The sequence below is a fragment of the Mobula hypostoma genome, chromosome 18 (genome assembly GCF_963921235.1).
Source record: "Mobula hypostoma chromosome 18, sMobHyp1.1, whole genome shotgun sequence".
Classification (NCBI taxonomy): domain Eukaryota; kingdom Metazoa; phylum Chordata; class Chondrichthyes; order Myliobatiformes; family Myliobatidae; genus Mobula; species Mobula hypostoma.
In genome coordinates, this window is record NC_086114.1 from 4,804,471 (window position 1) to 4,828,353 (window position 23,883).

The following is a 23,883-nucleotide window of genomic DNA, read 5'->3' on the forward strand; positions in this document are numbered from 1 at the left end:
ACTGTATATCACCATTCGTTCTGAAACCCTGGACAGTTGTCCCTGCACCGACCTTCTCACTCCAGAATGTCACGTGGTCAGCTTACCCCTTCCACCTTCATACCCCACAGAAAAGGCCCTTCAGCCCACGGTGAACATACCGACCATTGAGTCCTATCTATACTAATCTGACTTGCCGGCATTTGGTCTGTAACATACCCTGCGTTGTAGATCCACACTTAGGGCAGCACGGTGGCATAGTGCTTTACCGTACCAGTGACCGGGGTTCAGTTCCTGCCGCTGCCTGTATGAAGATTGTACACTCTCCCCGAGACTGTGTAGATTTCCTCTGGGTGCTCTGGTTTCCTCCCACAGTCCAAAGATATACCAGTTAGGTTAATTGGTCATTGTAAATTTTCCTGTTGGGGGGGATTGCTGGTTGCCACAGCTCAAAGGGCTGAAAGGGTCTGTACTGTGTCGTATCTCAATAAATAAATTCAGGTATTGATCAAGGTACCATTGTGAGAGCCTCTGCCTCACCAGGTCAGGCTGTGTGTTCACAATTCCATCCACCCTTTGGTTGAGACAATTCTCCTTCAGATCCCCTCCGTCTTGACGTCTCTGCCATGAGGAAATATTTCTCACTATCCACAACTCTAATTTTGTGAACCTCTGAGCAACTCTGTCCTCAGCCTCCGCAGCTCGATGGCAAACAGACCAACCTCTCTGACTCATTCCTCACTTCACCCAGGCAGCACCCTGGTGAGCCTCTTCTGAGGTTTACTGCTGCATTTATTAACCGAGATTAACCAGACAATTACTTCTATCTATAAATAATGGCCACTTTGCTGCCCTAATTGGTAAGAGGACTGGAGGGAAAATAAGTAAGGGCACCTATAGAATATTGAATGGCCTAGACCAGCAGTTCCCAAACCGGGGTCCACAGACTTAGAAACAGGAAAAACCTACAGGTCCTTCAGCCCACAAAGCTGTGCGGAACATGTCCTTACCTTAGAAGTTACCTAGGGCTACCCATAGCTCTCTATTTTTCTAAGCTCCATGTACCTATCCAGGAGACTCTTAAAAGACCCTATCGTATCCGCCTCCACCACCGTCACTGGCAGCCCATTCTGCACGCTCACCACTCTCTGCGTAAAAAACTTACCCTTGACATCTCCCCTGTACCTGCTTCCAAACACCTTAAAACTGTGCCCTCTTGTGCTAGCTATTTCAGCCCTGGGGAAAAGCCTCTGACTATCCACACAATCAATGCCTCTCATGATCTTATACACCTCTATCAGGTCACCTCTCATCCTCTGTCACTCCAAGGAGAAAAGGCCGAGTTCACTCAACCTATTCTCATAAGACATGCTCCCCAATCCAGGCAACATCCTTATAAATCTCCTCTGCACCCTTTCTATGGTTTCCACATCCTTCTTGTAGTGAGATGATCAGAACTGAGCACAATACTCCAAGTGAGGTCTGACCAGGGTCCTATATAGCTGCAACATTACTTCTTGGCATTTAAACTCAATCCCACGATTGATGAAGGCCAATGCACCTTATGTCTTCTTAACCACAGAGTCAACCTGCGCAGCAGCTTTGGATGTCCTAGAACTTGGACTCCAAGATCCCTCTGATCCTCCACACTGCCAGGAGTTTTACCATTAATACTATATTCTGCCGTCATATTTGACCTACCAAAATGAACCACGTCACCATTATCTGGGTTGAATTCCATCTGCCACTTCTCAGCCCAGTTTTGCATCCTATCAATGTCCCACTGTAACCTCTGACAGCCCTCCATATTATCCACAACACCCCCAACCTTTGTGTCATCAGCAAATTTACTAATCCATCCCTCCACTTTCTCATCCAGGTCATTTATAAAGATCACGAAGAGTAAGGGTCCCAGAACAGATTGCTGAGGCACACCACTGATGACTGACCTCCATGCAGAATATGGCCCGTCTACAACCACTCTTCGCCTTCTGTAGGCAAGCCAGTTCTGGATCCACAAAGCAATGTCTCCTTGGATCCCATGCCTTCTTACTTTCTCAATAAGCCTTGCGTGGGATACTTTGTCAAATGCCTTGCTGAAATCCATTTACACTACATCTACTGCTCTACCTTCATCAATGTGTTTAGTCACATCCTCAAAAAATTCAATCAGGCTCATAAGGCATGACCTGCCTTTGACAAAGCCATGCTGACTATTCCTAATCATATTATGCTGCTCCAAATATTCATAAATCCTGCCTCTCAGGATCTTCTCCATCAACTTACCAACCACTGAGGTAAGACTCACTGGTCTGTAATTTCCTGGGCTATTCTTGAATAAAGGAACAACATCCACAACCCTCCAGTCCTCCAGAACCCCTGCCGTCCCCATTGATGATGCAAAGATCATTGCCAGAGGCTCAGTAATCTCCTCCCTCACCTCCCACAGGAGCCTGGGGTACATCTTGTCCGGCCCTGGTGACTTATCCAACTTGATGCTTTCCAAAAGCGCCAGCACATCCTCTTCCTTAATGTCTACATGATCAAGCTTTTCAGTCCACTGCAAGTCATCCCTACAATTGACAAGATCCTTTTCCATAGTGAATACTGAAGCAAAGTATTCATTAAGTACCTCAGCTCTCTCCTCCGGTTCCATACATACTTTTCCACTATCACACTTGATTAGTCCTATTCTCTCACGTCTTATCCTCTTGCTCTTCACATACTTGTCGAATGCCTTGGGGTTTTCCTTAATCATGTCCGCCAAGGCCTTCTCATGGCCCCTTCGGGCTCTCCTAATTTCATCCTTAAGCTCCTTCCTGCTAGCCTTATAATCTTCTAGATCTCTATCATTACCTAGTTTTTTTTTAACCTTTCATAACCTCTTCTTTTCCTCTTGACTAGATTTTTAGCCTTTGTACACCACAGTTCCTGTATCCTATCATCCTTTTCCTGTCTCATTGGAATGTACCTATGCAGAACTCCACGCAAATATCCCCTGAACATTTGCCACATTTCTTCCGTACATTTCCCTGAGAAAGTCTGTTTCCAATTTATGCTTCCAAGCTCCTGCCTGATAGCCTCATATTTCTCCTTCTTGGCGAATGGTAGGGGTCCTTGAGATAAAAAAGGTTGGGAACCCCTGGTTGAGATAGAGTGGATGTGGAGAGGATGTTTCTCATACTGGGGGAGTCTAGGACCAGAGAGCACAGCCCAAGAATAGAAGGACATCTCTTCAGAACAGAAATGAGGAGGAATTTCTTTAGCCCGAGGATGGTGAATCTGTGGGATTCATTACCATGAACGGCTGTGGAGCTGGGATTAGGCAGTGGAGCTCTTATTCAAACAACATAGATACGATGGGCTGAATGGCCTTCTCCCAAATTTTCCACCAGTCTATGAGAGGGTTTGTAACTGATATGGCCGTGATTGATGTATTAGTTTCTGATCACAATGATGTGAACAGTCAGTGACCATTTGTCCTCTGAAGAGTATTCCTGTATAACCAGCTTCTCCCATTTCTTCCAGTCGTTTCACCCACTGGATCAAGACCCCCAAGCCGAAATCGGAATAACGAGATGCCTGGTGATGAAGAGCTTGGCTTTGAGGCAGCCGTGGCGGCGCTGGGTAAGGAGAGCTTTATTCAAATAGAGGTGATCCTTGTACCACTTGTAAACGAGCTACACTCAGTGGACACTTTATTAGGTCACCTGTACACCTGCTCGGTAATGCAAATATCTAATCAGCCAATCATGTGGCAGCAACTCAATTTATAAAAGCATGCAGACATGGTCAAGAGGTTCAGTTGTTCAGACCAAACATCAGAATGGGGAAGAAATGTCATCTAAGCAACTTTGACTGTGGAATGATTGTTGGTGCCAGATGGGATGGTTTGAGTACTGAAGAAATGACTGATCTCTGGGGGTTTTCACCCGCAATAGCCTCTGGAGTTTATAAAGAATGGTGTAAAAAAACAAAAAAAAAATCTATTTAGTGGCATTTCTGTGGATGAGAACGCCTTGTTAATGAGAGAGGTCAGAGGAAAATGGCCAGACTGGTTCAAGCTGATGGGAGGGTGACAGTGACTCAAATAACCAGGCGTTACAACAGTGGTGTGGAGAAGAGCGTCTCTGAATACTCAACACGTCGAACCTTGAAGTGGATGGGCCTCAGCAGCAGAAGACCATGCTGGGTTCCACTGCTGTACCTACTAAAGTGGCCACTGACCATCAGTGAAAAGCCATGCGGAAAGCCATTCCAGCTACACCTCCTCGGCTTCAGTTCAGCTTTCACTTCTACCAACTCAGTCCTCGCCTCTTTGTCTCTTTTTTCACTGTGGTCTGTTGTCGTTTTGAGATCATTAGCCAGGTTCCATTGTGTGACCATGGTCCGTGGAAGTCACAACGTTCGATAGATGGTCCTTGCAACGTTAGCTTATTACCAAATATAAATTACCTATCTTGTGTTTTTTAATTTGAATCAAATTTTGTGAACTTGCTAGTTAGGTCACTGTAGGTATCGAAATGTTTTCACTCATGGTCTTGAAGAAGGAAACGTGGTTACAAGATGAGGGATGACCATTTAAAATGAAGGAGTGAAGAGACTTCTTTCTGCAGATGGTGGTGGACCTCTGGAATTCCCTACCCAGATGGTGGTGGAGGCTAGATTATTGGAAAAATTTAAGGTGGAGACCTTAAGGTCTTAAAAAGACCAATACACCAATCACGGCCATATCAGTTACAAACCCTCTCATAGACTGGTGGAAAATTTGGGAGACCTTAAAAAGATTCAAATTAAATATACATTATAATGCTACTGGCACTGTCATAGATAATGTGTACTGGGTGGTAGCAGGGTGTTCAGAGCTCTCACAGCCTGGGGGAAAGAAGCTGTTACCCAGCCTACCAATCCGTATTCTCATACTGCGGTACCTTCTGCCTGACGGTAGGAGGTCAGAGAGATTGGAGGATGGATGGAGAGATCCTGGACAATGCTGAGGGTTCAACAAGTGCAACTCTTCTGATATATCTCCTTGATGGGAGAGAGAGGGAGACCCTGATGTTTCCCTCAGCGGTCCTCACAATCTGTTGTAGAAGGGGCTGCAAAGAGGAATTAAAATGTGGGATGGGTCAGCTGTGGTTGTTACTAAATGGCACAGGAAACTTGAGACCTGCTCTGTTTTATTCTGTTCATTTCCATGTGGTATCTCATTTTTTTCCCTTTCCCTCATTTTGCTCCGTCAATCTTTTACTCCCCCTTCCCCTCCCTCTTCTTTTCAAGTCACCTCCCCATCGAAAGAATATAAGACCATAAAACATGCAAGCAGAATTCAGCCTATCAAGTCTGCTCTGCCATTCCATCATGGCTGATTTATTATCCCTCTCAACCCTGTTCTTCTATTTATTCCTTATAGCCCTGACTAATCAACAACCTATCAACCTCTGCTTTAAATGCATCCAGTGACCTGGCCTCCACAGCTGACTATGGCAATGAATTCCACAAATTCACTACCTCTGGCTAAACAAATTCCTCCTCATCTCTGTTATAAAGGGACGTTCTTCTATTCTGAGGCTGTGCCCTCTGGTCCTAGACTCCCCCACAATAGGAAGAACTATTTCCTTGTCCACCCTCTCTAGGTCTTTCAATATTCAATAGGTTTCAGTGAGATCTCCCATATTCTTCTAAACCAGCAAAACAGACCCAGAGCTGTTTAACATTAAAGAAATACGGAGATGGTATAGAGTCAGGGTCAACTATAGTCATAGTCATAGTCATACTTTATTGATCCCGGGGGAAATTAGTTTTCGTTACAGTTGCACCATAAATAATACATAGTAATAGAACCGTAAATAGTTAAATAGTAATATGTAAATTATGCTAGTAAATTATGAAATAAGTCCAGGACCAGCCTATTGGCTCAGGGTGTCTGACCCTCCAAGGGAGGAGTTGTAAAGTTTGATGGCCACAGGCAGGAATGACTTCCTATGACGCTCCGTGCTGCATCTCGGTGGAATGAGTCTCTGGCTGAATGTACTCCTGTGCTCACCCAGTACATTATGTAGTGGATGGGAGACATTGACCAAGATGGCATGCAACTTGGACAGCATCCTCTTTTCAGACACCACCGTCAGAGAGTCCAGTTCCATCCCCACAACATCACTGGCCTTACGAATGAGTTTGTTGATTCTGTTGGTGTATGCTACCCTCAGCCTGCTGCCCCAGCACACAACAGCAAACATGATAGCACTGGCCGCCACAGACTCGTAGAACATCCTCAGCATCGTCCGGCAGATGTTAAAGGACCTCAGTCTCCTCAGGAAATAGAGACAGCTCTGACCCTTCTTGTAGACAGCCTCAGTGTTCTTAGACCAGTCCAGTTTATTGTCAATTTGTATCCCCAGGTATTTGTAATCCTCCACCATGTCCACACTGACCCCCTGGATGGAAACAGGGGTCACCGGTACCTTAGCTCTCCTCAGATCTACCACCAGCTCCTGTGTGCATGATTGTTTTTTAACAAGTATACTTGTGATAATTCCTAACACTTTGCTTGGTGTCACTTTCAAAAGCAGTTTGTTTGTGGTAAAACGTGCATATTCTCTCCTTAGGTATGAAGACCACAGTGAGTGAGGCAGAACACCCCTTGTTGTGCGAAGGTACTCGGAGAGAGAAGGGAGACCTTGCACTTGCTCTCATGATCACGTACAAAGATGATCAAGCCAAGCTTAAAAAGGTAGGTAGTGGCGATCTCGATGACGTTGTCTGTTTATGTGACTGCTGATAATCCCAGGTCAGCAACACGAAAGATTGTGCAGATGCTGAAATCCAGAGTAACACACGAAACATTTGAAGGAACTCGGCAGGTCAGGCAGCATCTACGGAGAGGAATAAACAGTCAGCATTGATGAAGGGTCGTGGCCCAAAACGTCGACTCTTTATTCCTTTCCATAGATGCTGCCTGTCTTGCTGAGTTCCTCCAGCATTTTGTGTGTGTTAATCTTAGATCAGTCTAACTCGTTCATGTTGGGCAAATGAAATGTTCCAAAAAGATAAAGATTGTCTTAATACATCAAAACATTGTAACATCCAATGGGAGAGAGGGAGGAACGAGGCTTGGTTTGCGGTTCTTGCTTGGTAAATTTGATCAGTTGTGTTTGTGTTGTTCTGCCAAGCGTTGTGAACATGCCATGTTGGCACCAGAATGCCTGGCGACCCTTGTGGGCTGCCCAGCACATCCTTTGGTGTGCTGGTTGTTGATGCAAACGACCCCTTTCACTGTATGTTTCGATGTACACATGACTAATAAATCTGAATCTGAGATGTGGCATTTGCATCAACAACCAACGCATTCCAAGGATGTACTCGGGGCGTTCGCAGGTGTTGCCACACTTCCAGCTCCAACACAGTATGCCCACAATTTACCAATCCTAACCTGTCAGTACTGTGCAAAAGTAGGGTACTGTATTTGTCAATGTAGAGCAGAGAGTGTGTTTGTTAATCTGGCAGGAGCAAAGGATGCTGGGAATGGTGGGGTGCGGTGGAAGAGGATGCTGGGAATGGGTGTGGTGGGAGAGGATGCTGGGAATGGTGGGGTACGGTGGGAGAGGATGCTGGGAATGGTGGGGTGCAGTGGGAGAGGATGCTGGGAATGGTGGGTTATGGTGGGAGAGGATGCTGGGAATGGTGGGGTATGGTGGGAGAGGATGCTGGGAATGGTGGGGTATGGTGGGAGAGGATGGTGGGTGTGGTGGGAGAGGATGCTGGGAATGGTGGGGTATGGTGGGAGAGGATGCTGGGAATGGTGGGTGTGGTGGGAGAGGTGCGGGACAGGTGGGGTGCGGTGGGAGAGGATGCTGGGAATGATGGGGTGCGGTGGGAGAGGATGCTGGGAATGGTGGGTGTGGTGGGAGAGGATGCTGGGAATGGTGGGGTATGGTGGGAGAGGATGCTGGGAATGGTGGGTGTGGTGGGAGAGGTGCGGGACAGGTGGGGTGCGGTGGGAGAGGATGCTGGGAATGGTGGGTGTGGTGGGAGAGGTGCGGGACAGGTGGGGTGCGGTGGGAGAGGTGTGGGACAGGTGGAAGAGGAGGAGCGCTTGCTGTTGGGAGAGGAGGTGAAATAGGTGCAGACACACCTAGTGCTGAGACACCAGGTGAGGTCATTTGATTGCAAATGATTGGTTTATTGATCATTACAGAATGTCTGCCCCTCCCTTCCCTCTCCCTTTTCCTGATCATGCCTCCCCTCTCCTTGCCCCCTTCCAACTCTTAGTCTACAACAGAGACCCATATCAGAATCAGTTTTATCATCACTCACGTCATGAAATTAGATTTTTTTTGCAACAGCAGCAGTACAGTGTAATACATAACATTACTACAGTACTATTGAAAAGTCTGAGGCACACTAGCTATATTTATGTGTCTTTGACTTTTGCACAGTAGCATACGTTGTTGGAATGTGGGAGGAAACCAGAGCACTTGGAGCAGACCGACTCGGGGAGAACGTACAAACTCCTCGCAGACAGTGGTTGGAATTGAACGCGGATTGCTGGCTCTGCAGAGCATTGTACTAACTGTTATGCCTCTGTACTGCCCTTAGTCTCCTTCAACCAACAAAAGGCTTCTTTGCTAACCTTTATTTCAGCCACGTCACTGCACTGAAACCAGGCTGCTGATAGCCATGGTGGAACAGTGATAATTGGCATTTGTGAGACGAAGCTGGTTCAGCTGTTACTGATCTCAGTAATATGCTGTCTGAACACTTTCTAAGAAGATGGCTTTTTCAAAATATGCAGAGTGCAATCTTCCAAATGGATTTTAATTTACAGTTGGTAAATGGATAATCAGAGTTTGAATAATTGGCACAAGTGAAAGTTGGAAGTAAAGATGAGGGTTACTCTCCTCCATTCTCCATTGGAGCGGAATGCCTGAGAGTGGGGATAGAACACAGAACACTACAGCACAGTACAGGCCCTTCAGCCCACACTGTTGTGCTGACCCTTTAACCTACTCCTCACACACATCCCTCCATCTCTCTATCATCCATGTGCGTAAGTCTCTTAATTGTCAATTTAAGATTTAATTTAAATGTATTATCAAAGTACGTATAGGTCACCATATACTACTCTGATTCATTTCCTTGCAGTCATTCACAGTAGAACAAAAAACGCAATAGAATCAATGAAAAATTTCACACAAAGATTGACAAGCAACCAATGTGCAAAAGACAAACAATGCAAATACAAAAAAACTAATTATAATAATAATGATGATGATAATAAATAAATAATACTGAGAACATGAATTGTGGTGTCCTTGAAAGTGAATCCATAGGTGGTGGAATGGATTCATGTTCGATCACTCACTTTCAATTCCCCTAATGTTTCTGCCTCTACCACCACCACCATCCCTCTCTGTGTAATGGAATTACCTCTGACATCCCCCCAGTTACTTTCCTCCAAGCACCTGAAAATGATACCCTCTTGTATTAGCCCTTTTCCCCCTGGGGAAAGTCTCTGGCTGCCCACTTGATCCATTCCTCTTATCAAGTCACATCTCACCCTCAAACACTTGGAGTGGGATCGTCTGGAGGACTACAGGAAGAGAGCAGTGAGAAGGAGGTCTGATGGGAATGCTATTCCCTGAACTGGTGTGGGAATGATGTTGAATATTTGGATTTGGATCAGGAATTGGTTTATTATTGTCACATGTACTAAGGTACAGTGAAACCCTTGCCTTGCGTACTTTTCATGCATTACAGAGGGTGTCCAAGTATTTCAAGGTAACAGTATACAGAATATGATGGCTCACCAACCAAAATGAAACCAAGCTATTAAAGTCTTTGGCTGAAACAACAGAGTGAATTCCCATCAATAGATACAGTAAATCATAAACACAAGAGATTCTGCAGAGGAACACACACCAAATACTGGACGAACTCAGCAGGGTAGGCAGCATCTATAGAGGGAAATGAACAGTCAACGTTTTGGGCTGAGACCCTTCTTTAGGCCTAAGACGTTAACTGTGTATTCATCTCAGTAGATGCTGTCTGTCCTGCTGAATTCCTAATCTCCCCGCATGGCCTGTTGGCAAGCTCCATTGTGGCGCAGGACACTGACCAGGGATATTTTGTTCTCCTCTGTAATATTCCTGTTGTAGATTCTCGACAAGCTTTTGGACAGGGAAAGTCAAACTCACAAACCTCAGACACTGAGCTCGTTCTACTCATCCAGCAAGCCTCTGGCCACCAGTCAAAAATCTCCGTCGAAGCACGCCTCGCAGGCCACAGCCAGTGTCCATCAGCTGACCAATACGGCATCCGCACCTCAGCAGGCCAGCGTGCCCGCCCCGGTTCAGAACACTGCAGCCGAGAACTTTCCCGAGGGGTCAGCACACGGTATGTCTAAAACACTTTTCACCTTTTGTTGTTTCTTTAGCATCAGTAGATAAATTACAGTTGTAAATTTCATTTGTTTTACTAAATCATATAATCTCATTTTGTGGGAAACTTTTATGATATGCCACACAAAAAAAATGGGAAGATCATTGAGCATCTTCACGCTGTCTACTGCAAAATCCTGGATCTCCAGTTAGTTACCCATTTCAATTTGACTTTCTATTTTAAGTTCAAGTTTAATTGTCATTCAAACCATACATGAATACCCATGAATACAGCCAAACAAAACAGTGTTATTCTGGTGCCAAGGCGCAAAACACAGAGACGACAGTCATACACAGCACGTGGCACATACAGCATGTATAAGGTAATAGTAAAGTACAGTCACACGAAAAAATAGTCCATCCCTGAGTCCATGTATGTTGCAGCAGTCTGCTGTTGAACACAATGCAGCTTGTCTTCGCTGAGCAAACACAAGGGAGGCGGGGAGGGGAGGTGGGCAACACCGACTCCAGCTTGTACACTGCACCAAACTCCCTCTGGCCCTCCCAAGGAACACCTGACTCCGATGTGTCTCCCTGGGAGGGTACACATTCCATTCCAACATATTGGTCCCTGGCCTCCTCTGTTGCTATGATGAGGCCACTCACAGGTTGGAGGAGTAACAAATCATATTCCATCTGGGTAACTTCCAACTTGATGGCATAAACATCAGTTTCTCTAAACTAATGGTAATTTTTCCTTCCCCCTTCTCTCTCTTTTCCATTCCCTATTCTGCGATCCCCTTTCACCCCATGTCCTCACCTGACCATCAGCCTCCCTGTGGTTCCCTTTCACCCATGGTCCACTCTCCTGTCCTATTAAATTCCTTCTTCAGCCCTTTGCCTCTTCCAACTATGCCCTGCCAGCTTCTCACTTCATCTCCCTCCTCCCCTGTCCACTCACCTTCCCCATCATCTGGTCTCACCTATGATCTGCCATCTTGTACTCCTCCCCTTCCCCAGCCTACTTATTCTGGCTTCTGCCCCTTCCTTTCCAGTCCTGGTGAAGGGTCTTGGCCCAAGATGTAGCTGTTTAACCTCTCGTGAATTTGCTCTATCCATTGGCAGCTGCCAAAGCTGTCTGAGGAAACCTACCTGTCACTGAGTTTTAGGTAACCTGGCCTTGTGTCTGTGTTTGTGACTCTGTTGGACTTTGTCTTGACAGCTCTTGTGCTATTTTTGGAATGTTTTATTAGAAAAAACTCCCACTATCCAGACCATGCTCTCTTCTCACTGCTGCCACCGGGCAGGAGGTACAGGAGCCTTAGGTCCCACATCACCAGGTTCAGGAACAGTTATTACCCCTCAACCATCAGGCTTCTGAACTCGTGTGGATAACTTCACTCACCTCAACTCTGAACTGACTACCAACGGCCCCACATTCAAGGACTACAGCTCATATCCTCGGTATAAATCAATCGTTTATTTATTTATAATTTTGCATTTCCTTTTGTGTGTGTGTGTGTGTGTGTGTGTATATCTATCTATCTATCTCAAGTCTCTGAGTGACATGTTCTGTAAATTGATGGTGCATGAACGTTGTCGGAAAGGATAAGCTGCTCTCAGTTCTCAGCACTCAGCAGACGAACCTACACGTGCACGCAATCCACCTTTCACCATTCAGTATTGGCTTTTTTTTTTCCTTAATGGAAGATCTCGGCCTGAAACAACAACTCTTTATTTCTCTCCATAGATCTGCTGAGTTCCTCCAGCATTTTGTGTGTGTCACTCTGATTTCCAACATCTGCAGAATCTCTTTTCTGTTACTGACTTTTTGTTTAATTCCATTCTCCTGTCTTCTCCTGATAACTCTGAAAATAATGCGGAAGGCGCAGAAGCAGTTCATTCCAAAGAGGAAGAAAGATCCCAAGGGGAGTAAGGGGAGGCTGTGGCTGACAAGGGAAGTAAAGGACAGTATAAAGATAAAAGAGAAAAAGTATAACATAGCAAAGATGAGTGGGAAGCCGGAGGATTGAAAAACTTTTAAAGAGCAACAGAAGATAACTACAAAGGTAATACACGGAGAAAAAATGAGGTACAAAGGTAAACTAGCCAAGAATATAAAGGAGGATAGTAAAAGCTTCTTTAGGTATGTGAAAAGGAAAAAAATAGTTAAGACCAAAATTGGGCCCTTGAAGACAGAAGCGGGTGAATTTATTATGGGGGACAAGGACATGGCAGGCAAGTTGAACAGGTACTTTGGATCTGTCTTCACTCGGGAAGACACAATCTGCCAGATATAATAGTGGCCAAAGGACCTAGGGTAATGGATGAACTGAAAGAAATTTATATTAGGCAGGAAATGGTGTTGGATAGACTGTTGGGTCTGAAGGCTGATAAGTCCCCAGGACCTGATGGTTTGCATCCAGGGTACTTAAGGAGGTGGCTTTAGAAATTGTGGATGCATTGGTAATCATTTTCCAATGTTCTATAGATTCAGGATCAGTTCCTGTGGATTGGAGGGTGGCTAATGTTGTCCCACTTTTCAAGAAAGGAGGGAGAGAGAAAACAGGGAATTATAGACCGGTTAGCCTGACGTCAGTGGTGGGAAAGATACTGGAGTTAATTATAAAAGATGAAATTACGACACATTTGGATGGCAGTAACAGGATCGGACCGAGTCAACATGGATTTACAAAGGGGAAATGGTGCTTGATTAATCTTCTGGAATTTTTTGAGGATGTAACTATGAAAATGGACAAGGGAGAGCCAGTGGATGTACTGTACCTGGACTTTCAGAAAGCCTTTGATAAAGTCCCACATAGGAGATTAGTGGGCAAAATTAGGGCACATGGTATTGGGGGCAGAGTACTGACATGGATTGAAAATTGGCTGGCTGACAGGAAACAAAGTAGCGATTAATGGGTCCCTTTTGGAATGGCAGGCGGTGACCAGTGGGGTACCGCAGGGTTCAGTGCTGGGACCGCAGCTGTTTACAGTATATATTAATGATTTAGATGAGGGAATTAAAAGTAACATTAGCAAATTTGCAGATGACACAAAGCTGGGTGGCAGTGTGAAATGTGAGGAGGATGTTATGAGAATGCAGGGTGACTTGGACAGGCTGGGTGAGTGGGCAGATGCAGTTTAATGTGGATAAATGTGAGGTTATCCACTTTGGTAGTAAGAACAGGAAGGCAGATTGTTATCTAAATGGAGTCAAGTTAGGAAAAGGGGAAGTACAACGAGATCTAGGTGTTCTTGTACATCAGTCACTGAAAGCAAGCATGCAGGTACAGCAGGCAGTGAAGAAAGCTAATGGCATGCTGGCCTTCATAACAGGGGGAATTGAGTATAGGAGCAAAGAGGTCCTTCTGCAGCTGTACAGGGCCCTGGTGAGACCACACCTGGAGTACTGTGTGCAGTTTTGGTCTCCAAATTTGAGGAAGAACATTCTTGCTATTGAGGGAGTGCAGCGTAGGTTCACAAGGTTAATTCCTGGGATGGCGGGTCTGTCATATGTTGAAAGATTGGAGCGACTGGGCTTGTATACACTGGAATTTAGAAGGCTGAGAGGGGATCTTATTGAAACACATAAGATTATTAAGGGATTGGACACGCTGGAGGCAGGAAGCATTCTCCCGCTGATGGGTGGGTCCAGAACCAGAGGCCACAGTTTAAGAATAAGGGGTAGGCCATTTAGAACGGAGTTGAGGAAAAACTTTTTCATCCAGAGAGTGGTGGATATGTGGAATGCTCTGCCCCAGTAGGCAGTGGAGGCCAAGTCTCTGGATGTTTTCAAGAAAGAGATGGATAGAGCTCTTAAAGATAGCGGAGTCAAGGGATATGGGGATAAGGCAGGAACTGGATACTGATTGTGGATGATCAGCCATGATCACAGTGAATGGCGGTGCTGGCTCGAAGGGCTGAATGGCCTACTCCTGCACCTATTGTCTGTTGTCTATTGTCTATAACTCTTAATCCCCCCCCTACAAACCAAGAACCTATCAACCTTTGGTTTAAATACATCCAGTGACTCAGCCTGTACAGCCCTCTGAGGCAATATAGTCCACAGATTCACCACCCTATGACTAAAGAACTTCCTGCTCATCTCTGTCCTAAAGGGATGTCCCTTTATTCTGAAGCTGATCTTTCTGTAGAATGCATGGCTTTTCCCTGGGTGCTCCACTTTCTTCCCACGGTCCAAAGATATACTGGACAGATTCATACTTACTTGCTGGCGCTTAGGGCAACAGTGAAAGTCCTCTGTCTTCAACGCTGTTCCCGGAACAATTTTGTTTGACCAGTCAGGGTTGTTAGCCCTGACCTGAAACCCCACCCCCCACCCCTGAATCTGGAGGACCAGTGGACCATTGTTAGTCTCTTTGACTTATTTGGCGTGGGTGACCATCCCAAAAGTCAAAGCATAAAGCCCTGACTCCAGCCAGCGTAGCTCTCCGGATCACTGAGACACACAAGCGTCCAAACCGCGACAAGGTTGTGGTCCTCCTGGAGGGGCAGGTTAGTTGGTCGTTGTAAATTGTCCCATGGTTAGGGTAGGGTTAATCCATCCTGTGCCCGCAGATCCTAGATTCTCTTACCAATGGAGACATCCTCTCCACGTTCACTCTCTCCAGGCCTTATAGTATCTGGTAGGTTTCTGGTGAGATTCCGTACTCCCCCCACCCACCCTTATCCTTGTGAACTCCAGATTTTCCTCCTGCTTTGGCAAATATTTGTACCTCAATCCACAGCATGGAAATAGATTATTTTTGGGTTGCGGGTTGGGATTTTGATTTGTATACATTAGCCTGTGCATCTCCCCGTCAGAGAGTCTGGGCCTGAGGTGGAGTCCTGCTTCTGTGTCTGGAGTGGGAGGGAGGGAGGAAAAGGGGTTTGTTTTGCTGTCGTTGCTTGTGTTGATCTGAGCACCAGATGTATGGTGATACTTGCAGGCTTGGGTGCACATCCCTGGGTGAGTTGGTTTTTAACACAAATGACACAATTCAATGTTTGTTTCGATGTACGTTTGATAAATAAGTGAACCTGAATCGGATTCTGAATGACAGTATCTTTGCAGGCATTATCTGGCATGTCTCCCGTGGCAGTAACTTTGCTGCACGGGAACCTCATTGGGAATTCCAGGAATCCAACTGCATCCAAATGCGGTTACTATAACAACGTCAGACATGCTGTTGATCTGTCTGACCGTGACAGGCTCATTGAAATAGGCCCTTTCATTGGCTGAGTCTGTGCTGACATCACTAAACCCATCCTATTCTCCCAGCATTCCCCACTCAGCAGCTCAGAGTAGAGTAGAAATGTGCCTGCAAACTAGTAGCCTTGCTCTATTGATCCACCCATTTGCAGTATTCATCACTTTTCATGTTTATTCTTTTTATTTTAAGATACAGCACGGAACAGGCCCTTCCGGCCCAAGTCTGTGCTACCCAGTTATACCCATGTGACCAATTAACCTTCCAACTGGTACGTCAGTGGAAACAGGAGCGCCCTGAGGAAACTCATGAGGTTGTGGGAAGAATGTACAGCGGCAGAATTGAGCCCAGGTGCCTGGCAGTGTCACAGCGTCACAACTGTGCTACAGTGCCACCCAGTGCTGCCATATTGAATGGTGGTTGTTCAGTGAACACTTGACCAGTCGCATCACTATAGAACAAAGCAGCCTGCTTGGTCAGCACAGGGCCACAACCATTTGTTGACCATCAACAAACTGCTCACTGACATGTCTTTCAGCAACACCTCCCAGATCAGAGACCCCTGCTCCCAGGATTTAGCCTTCAGTTGTGTGAGTACATCACCAAACACAGGGTCCCTTCAAATTTCATTTTATCCCATCCTGGAGACTTTTTTTTTTCCTGTTCCTACAATCCTGGAATCGTAGGTCACTGGTAGACAGAGTGGTGAAGCTTTCGACCCACCAGCCTTCATCAGTCACGGCATTGTGTCCAGGAATTGGGACACTATGTTGCAGTTGTATAAGACACAAGTGAGGCTGCACATGGAGTATTTTGTACCATTGTGCTTAAGTTGTGTAAAAAATGTCATTAAACTGGAAAGTATGGAAAGAGGAATTATGAGGCTGCTGCCAAGACTCGAAGGCTTGAGTTATAGGGAGAGTTGGGCAGACTAGGACTTTATTCCTGAGTGTAAGAGGCTGAGGGGTGACTATATAGAGATGTATAAAATCATGAGGTGCATAGACAGTGAATGCATGGTCTTTATCCCAAGGAATGGGAATCAACAACTAGTGAAGATTCTTAAGAAAAGTGAGAGGCAACTTCTTCACCTAGAAGGAGGTACGTATTTAGAATGAGCTGCCAAACGAAGTGGTTGAGGCAGGTACAATTAAAAATGTAAGTGATACTTGGATAAGTACATGGATAGGAAAGGTTCAGAGGAATACTGGGCAAAGGGGATTAGTTTAAGTGTCATCTTGGTTGGCATGGGCAAGTTGGGCCGAAGGACCTGTTTCCATGACACTAGTTCCTTGGGGTGGTATTGAGCACCTTCACCGGAAAGATGGCAGAGATTGCTGGAGGCAGCTCACTACCACCTTCATGAGGGCAGTCAGTGCCAGCAGGAATACACACATCCTGTGAGTGAAGAGAAGCAGTCGTTTGAGATGTTAATGACCCTGGTGTATCACTTACTCTGAGGCTGTCTGTACCAACGTCTCATGGGACCTCATTCTGTAGTGCAGAGCTCATTGAGTCGGAGGAAGAGTTCAGAATCAGAATCAGGTTTAAAATCATGGGTATATGTTGTGAAATTTGTTTCAGGAACAGCTTCTTCCCCTTTGTTATCAGATTTTTGAATGGACAATGAACCACCCAGTGAGCACTACCTCACAGTCCTGATGAAGAGACTTGGCCTGAAATGTCGACTGCTTATTCCTCTCCATAGGTGCTGCCTGACCTGCTGAGTTCCTCCAGCATTTTGTGTGTGTTATATATTTCTGTAACCCTCTCACCAGGGCTCATAGACAGACTCGGCTCGTTAGCTATCTCCGCGAACACCCACGTGACTCAGTGGTGGGAAGCCCACCTTTCATGAACAATATACGTCCAGGGTTGGTTCGACCAAACAGGAACGTTGTGGTGTTCCCATTAAAGGAACCTGGATTTGAGAGACTGCCCATACACAGTTATTGACAGCCCAGAAATGACAGATCGTACACCAGCATAAAATTATAACCAAAGTATATTTACCAAATTGTCAACTTTGACAAACAGTAACAGAAAAAAGAAAAGAAAATTTTTTTAAAACTATTACAGTTGAACCAATCCAATGTACACATAACGTTGGAACTCATACTGGAGTAGTCAGGGGTGTATCTCTTTACTCACGCCCTGTGTGAAAGCACCCGCCACATTCCAAAATTCCCTCGAAGACCAGCTGAAACAAATTGGCTCTTCCTCCTTGGAGCCATTCATCTCACAAGGTACTTCTTGCAAAGGGGACTCTCCTTCCAACACTACTCTGCGGTATCTTCCCTTGTCCCCCGCTCTGCAGCTCCCACCAAAAGACCCCAAACCAGACCACTGTCCTTCAGAAATCTCTTCCCCACAGCTCTCTGGAACCTTCTGTCACATCCCACAATCCTGATTGGCCGACACACATTCCTAAGCTGGACAACTTGCCTCCTTATCTTTGCTGAAGCCGAAATACTTTCCAGCATGGCACACTGCTTTTACAGAAAACTGCTAATATAAACCGCCTCTCAGCATAGCAGTCAAGATCTTAACCAGGGCATTACATTCCTAATTGTAATTTATAGTGTTTTTATTCTGCATTGTACTGTACTGTACTGCTGCTGCAAAACAAATTCATGACAGCTGCCAGTGGTATTAACCCTGATTCTGATTCAGAGGCAGCCCCGATCCCTGCATCATGTATCTTTGCTCTCAGTAGCAGCTCTGTGTTTATTTTGCAGAGAGTCCCACTGTGATTAGTCACTCACACATGCCTTGATTGGTGAACCTGCTGTGATGAAGGGCTGCTGCGGGAAATGCTCTCATTATAAATAAGCAGGTTACAGTTTAGCCGCATTTTAAGCAAATAGTATGAAAATTGTATATTGATTTCCCTTCCTGCAAAAACAATCTTGAAGGTGATTGTCTTTCCTCAGGAGAACTGATGTGATTCATCCCTGACTTTGAAAGGATCTAAAGCATGTTGTGTACTGAAGAAGATCCAGATTCACATTTATTTACCGTATGTACATCGAAGCAACCAACACAACCCAAGGATGGGCTGGGGGCAGCCTGCAAGTGTGGCCACACATTCCGGCGCCAACACAGCATGCCCGTAGTGCTCAGCAGAACAACGGCAAAACAAAGTCCTTTTTCCTCCCTCTCTCCTGCCCACACGCACAGACAGGCTGTCTCCTGGTCTCCAGCCGTTCTGGGCTCCAACTTAGCATGCTCCCTGTGCTCGGCAGGACAACACAGAACATACCAAACGACAAAGCAACAGCACAAAACAAGCCCTGTGCATCCCTCCCACCCACCCAGACAGCAAGGTCAAGGTGCTACTGTGCGGCTTGTGTTAATTTTGCAATGGAGTTCAGCTGGCTGTGTCTGCAGCACTTGTGGGATTTGTGATTTTTCCATTCCCGCCAAACCGGTCCTTTAGGTTGAAGTTTATTGTCATTCAACCATACAGCTAAACAAAACCACTTTTCTTAGGGTCCAAGGTGCAAAACACAGTGCGTATATTACATACAGCACATAAAATAATATTAACAGATAATCAGAAATCATTCTGTTTTTGACATAGATTACATGTACACAGGTAGTTAATTATACAACAGTATAATGCTACTGGTATTGCCATGAAGAGTGTGCACTGGGTGGTAACAGGGCGTTCAGTAGTCTTGCAGCCTGGGGCAAGAAGACTCTATAAGTAACAGGAGAGCCCATCGTTGGCCAAAGGACATGAGCCGTTCAAACTCTCGAAGCTTGTTGGACTGTTTGGGGACTGAATGAACCCACCCCGCCCCATCTCCCAGATACCATCAGTTCTCTGAAATGATACTGGTTTATTATTGTCACCACACAAGGTAGAGTGAAAAACTTGTCTTGCATACTGTTCATTTGGATCAGATCATAACACAGTGCATTGAGATAGAACAAGGTAAAACAATAACAGAATGTGGAATAAAGTTTAAAGGTAACCCAAAAAGTGCAGTGCAGGTAAATGATAAAGTGCAAGATCATAAATTGTGACGCAAGAATCCACGTAATCAAGAAAGAGGTCTGTTCAAGAGATGATAACAGTGGGCTAGAAACCCTCCTTGAGCCTGGTGGTACGTGCTTTCAGGCGTTTGTGTCTTTTGCCGGATGGGAGAGAGAATGTCCAGTATGGGTGAGGACTTTGATTATGCAGGCTGCTTTACCGAGGCAGCGAGAAGTGTAGACAGAACTCATGGAGGAGAGGCTGGTTTCCGTGATGTGCTGAGCTGTGTCCACGACCCTCTGCGGTCTCTTGTCACCACAGGCAGAGCAGTGGCCATACCGAGCCGTTATGCATTGATAAAAATTGGTAAGTGTCGATGGGAACATGCTGAATTTCTTTAGCCTCCTGAGGATTATTACTGGCCACACAAGTATCTGGCAAGAGCCTGCTTTTTCTAAACAATTGCTGAGTGGAGATGTGGAGATGTCAGAAACTTAAATTAACATGCTGTGTACATACATCTATTGATGCTTCTGGACACATCTTCAGTGATGTTCCTGGAATCATCGGGTGTTTCGGGTCTTTCAACATCATACAACCTCCTCCAGGTGACCCAGCCGGGGCTGATCAGACCCCAGCTTGTGTCCAGATGGCTAGCTACTTAAGGCTCCATGGCTCCCCTCTTTTGAGCCACAGCCATCTTGAGGCCCTCTCTGCCACATCGGTGGTACTGCGGATGGCTCTCCTCTTCCTCTCTCCCTCGATGCCCAAAATGCTGAAGGCTCTAACTAAAGAACAGGCTATGAATCCCCTACAACCAACCTCCACTGGGAGACACCTCACTCTCCATCCAGCCTGCTGACAGTTGCTGACCAGTCCTGTGTACTTGGAGAGTTTCCTTTCAAAGGCCTCCTCCAAGCGATCTTCCCATGGGACTGTCAGCTCCAGCAGCACCACTTGCTTAGTCGACTCAGACACTAGGACAATGTCTGGTCGCAGGGTGGTGGCTGCGATATGGTTGGGGAACTTCAGCTGCCCTTCGAGGTCCACCAACAGCTGCCAGTCCCTTGCAGAGGTCAGAATGCCTGCAGATTTTCTTTTGGCAGGTATTGGCTGCTCCCCAGCTCTGACAAAGGCAATGGTCTGCTTGGAGGGTCGGGGCCGCTTCGCCCACTCAACTCCTGCGCTGACGGCTTCAGCGATGGTCTTCAGGACCTGATCATGCCTCCACCTGTACCGTCCCTCACCAAGTGCCCTTGCACAGCCGCTGAGGATGTGCTCCAGGGTTCCTCGCTTGGAGCACAGTGGGCACGCAGATGACTCTGCCTTGCCCCATGTGTGCAGGTTTGATGGGCTTGGAAGCACATCGTACACTGCCTGGATGAGAAATTGGATGCGGTGTGGTTCGGCTTCCAAAGATCAGCCCAGGTCACTTTCCTCTCAACCGCATTCTCCCATCTTGTCCAAGCTCCCTGTTGCTTCATTCCCAGCGCCTTGCAGGCTCTCATCTCCTCCACTACTGCTCTCACCTCCTCCTGAACTAGACGACGCCTTTCCTTCCCTCTGGTGTCCATTTGGGGAGTTGGAAAGGATCCTAGCCCAGCTCGGCCTCGTGTGACCACTCCCACCAGCCTCCTGTGACGCAGCCTCGCCTCTGCCTCCTGAACAGCTTCGTCTGCCCTCCACTTCCTGCCAGTACTTACTTGGATCCCTGGTCTAGCCACCTTCGGGTCACTTGAGTCCCCATACTGTAGCACTTCTCTGGCTCTTGTTGCCTTGAATTCTTCCTGCAAGGATTTGAAGGGCAGTTGCAGTTTGTTGTGGTGTCCATAGAGTGCGATGCTGCTCAGGCTCTTTGGCAGCCCCAGCCATCTAAATTACCCAAAAGCTTCCTGACACGGTAAACAAAAATAACATAATGATATTAGTTTAATTTAAGGAAAATATATAGACTGAGATAGAATTGGGGTTTCTCAGGTCAGTTCAAGAACCTGATGGCAGTGGGGAAGAAGCCATTGTTGAACCTTGAGGTGTGGATTGGCAGGTTTCTGGACCTCCTGCCTGATAGCCGCATTGAGAAGAGGGCATGGCCTGGATAGTGAGGCTCCTTAATGCTGGATGTCGTCTCACAGAGACGTTTCCTCTTGTGGTGGGAAGAGCTGAATCAGAGATGGAAATGGCTGAGTCCATTACTCTCTGTAGTCTCTTGTGTTTCTGTGTATATTGGAGTTCCTGTACCAGGCAGCAATGCAGCGAATTGGACTGCTTTCCACTGTACATCTTTAGAAGTACGTCAGTCTTCGATGATGCAAAATCTCTATAAGAAAGTGGAGATGCTGGCATCCCTTCTTTATCCTTACAACTATGTGTTAGGGCCAGAGTAGATTTGAAATTCAAAGCTCAATGTAAATTTATTGTCAAAGTATGTATATATTACCATATACAACCCTGAGATTCATTTTCTTGTGAACATTCACTGTAGATATAGGAATGCAATGGAATTAATGAAAAACTACACACTAAATAATGGATAAGCAACTAATGTGCAAAATAAGACAAACTGTACAAATACAAGCAAATAAATAAAATTGAGGACATTAGTTGTAAAGTCCTTGAAAGTGCTGTGGAATCGGTTCAAAGTTGGGTAGCTGAAGTTACCCACACTGGTTCAGGAGCCTGATAGCTGTAGGTGTTCGGTCTCTGTTATTTTCCTGATCCTTAGGGTTCTTCGGGGGGGCGGGGGGTGTCAAGAATGGCGAGGAGTCTTAATTTGTAGCAATAGTTTATTTTAAACAAAGTTTAAACAAAGATATGGACATTTGAAACTAATGAAAAGCAAAGATGAAGAAGGCGAAAAGAAAGAGTAATGAGATAAAGATGGCACCTCTGAAAAATCTTTCATCTTTTATAATCCTGATAACAGAAAATTCCTTGGATTAGAATGAACCGATCACTGGTTGCACAATTACATCACATGCGTAAAGTGCTAACAATTAACCAATGAGAAATGAAAAGGTATATGTAACTGCTATACTGCCTTCTGCCAGTGAACCACCCATACTGTGAACAATACATGAGTTTGTTAAAAAGTATAAATGATGAAACTACAACTTTAATCTTACATTAATTCATCTAGTATCTTTTTAAAATATTTTGGAAACAGTGGATTCCAACAAAAGGTAATAACTATTCCTGAAACACACATCAAAGTTGCTAGTGAACGCAGCAGGCCAGGCAGCATCTCTAGGAAGAGGTACAGTCGACGTTTCGGGCCGAGACCCTTCGTCAGGACTAACTGAAAGAAGAGTGAGTAAGAGATTTGAAAGTGGGAGGGGGAGGGGGAGATCCAAAATGATAGGAGAAGACAGGAGGGGGAGGGATGGAGCCAAGAGCTGGACAGGTGATTGGCAAAAGGGATATGAGAGGATCATGGGACAGGAGGCCCAGGGAGAAAGACGGGGGGGGGGGCGGGATCCCAGAGGATGGGCAAGGGGTATAGTCAGAGGGACAGGGAGAAAAAGGAGAGTGAGAGAAAGAATGTGTGTATAAAAATAAATAACGGATGGGGTACGAGGGGGAGGTGGGGCATTAGCGGAAGTTAGAGAAGTCATGTTCATGCCATCAGGTTGGAGGCTACCCAGACGGAATATAAGGTGTTGTTCCTCCAACCTGAATATGGCTTCATCTTTACAGTAGAGGAGGCCGTGGATAGACATGTCAGAATGGGAATGGGATGTGGAATTAAAATGTGTGGTCACTGGGAGATCCTGCTTTCTCTGGCGGACAGAGCGTAGGTGTTCAGCAAAGCGGTCTCCCAGTCTGCGTCGGGTCTCGCCAATATATAGAAGGCCACATCGGGAGCACCGGACGCAGTATATCACCCCAGCTGACTCACAGGTGAAGTGTCGGCTGAGGTGATATACTGCGTGACACTTCACCTGTGAGTCGGCTGGGTGATATACTGCGACACTTCCAGCATCTGCAGAATTCCTGTTGTTAACTATTCCTGAAACTTGGGACTTCAGGCTCCTATACCTCCTACCCCATGGCAACAGAAATGAGCATCATCTGGATGGTGGGGGTCCTTGATGATGGGCAGATTCTCCTTTGATGTAGGCTTTCAATCACACCTTGAAGGATTGCAGATAGTGTTAACAATAAATTAGCTCCCTGCATGGAAGATCAGATGAAAAAACCAAAAGGGAGGCTATTTGACCTATCAGATTTCAACCATTTCTATAGCAATGTTTGGATTAAAATATTTAAAATGAGCTGTTTGATATCTTAACTGTTGGAGCTCTCTATAAAATGAGGTGATCTTTCATTCGTT

General features: G+C 45.9%; 1 protein-coding gene across 4 annotated transcripts in view; it reads left to right on the forward strand.

Annotated features, from left to right (window-relative positions):
* The window catches only part of zswim8 (zinc finger, SWIM-type containing 8), a 187,452-nt gene that overhangs the window by 125,835 nt on the left and 37,734 nt on the right, over window positions 1–23,883 (forward strand). For all 4 annotated transcript variants that reach the window (XM_063070363.1, XM_063070365.1, XM_063070364.1 and 1 more), the window contains 3 exons: window positions 3,508–3,606; window positions 6,588–6,712; window positions 10,137–10,374. In XM_063070363.1, coding sequence (XP_062926433.1) covers window positions 3,508–3,606; window positions 6,588–6,712; window positions 10,137–10,374 — 462 coding nt within the window. The remainder of the gene's footprint in view (window positions 1–3,507; window positions 3,607–6,587; window positions 6,713–10,136; window positions 10,375–23,883) is intronic.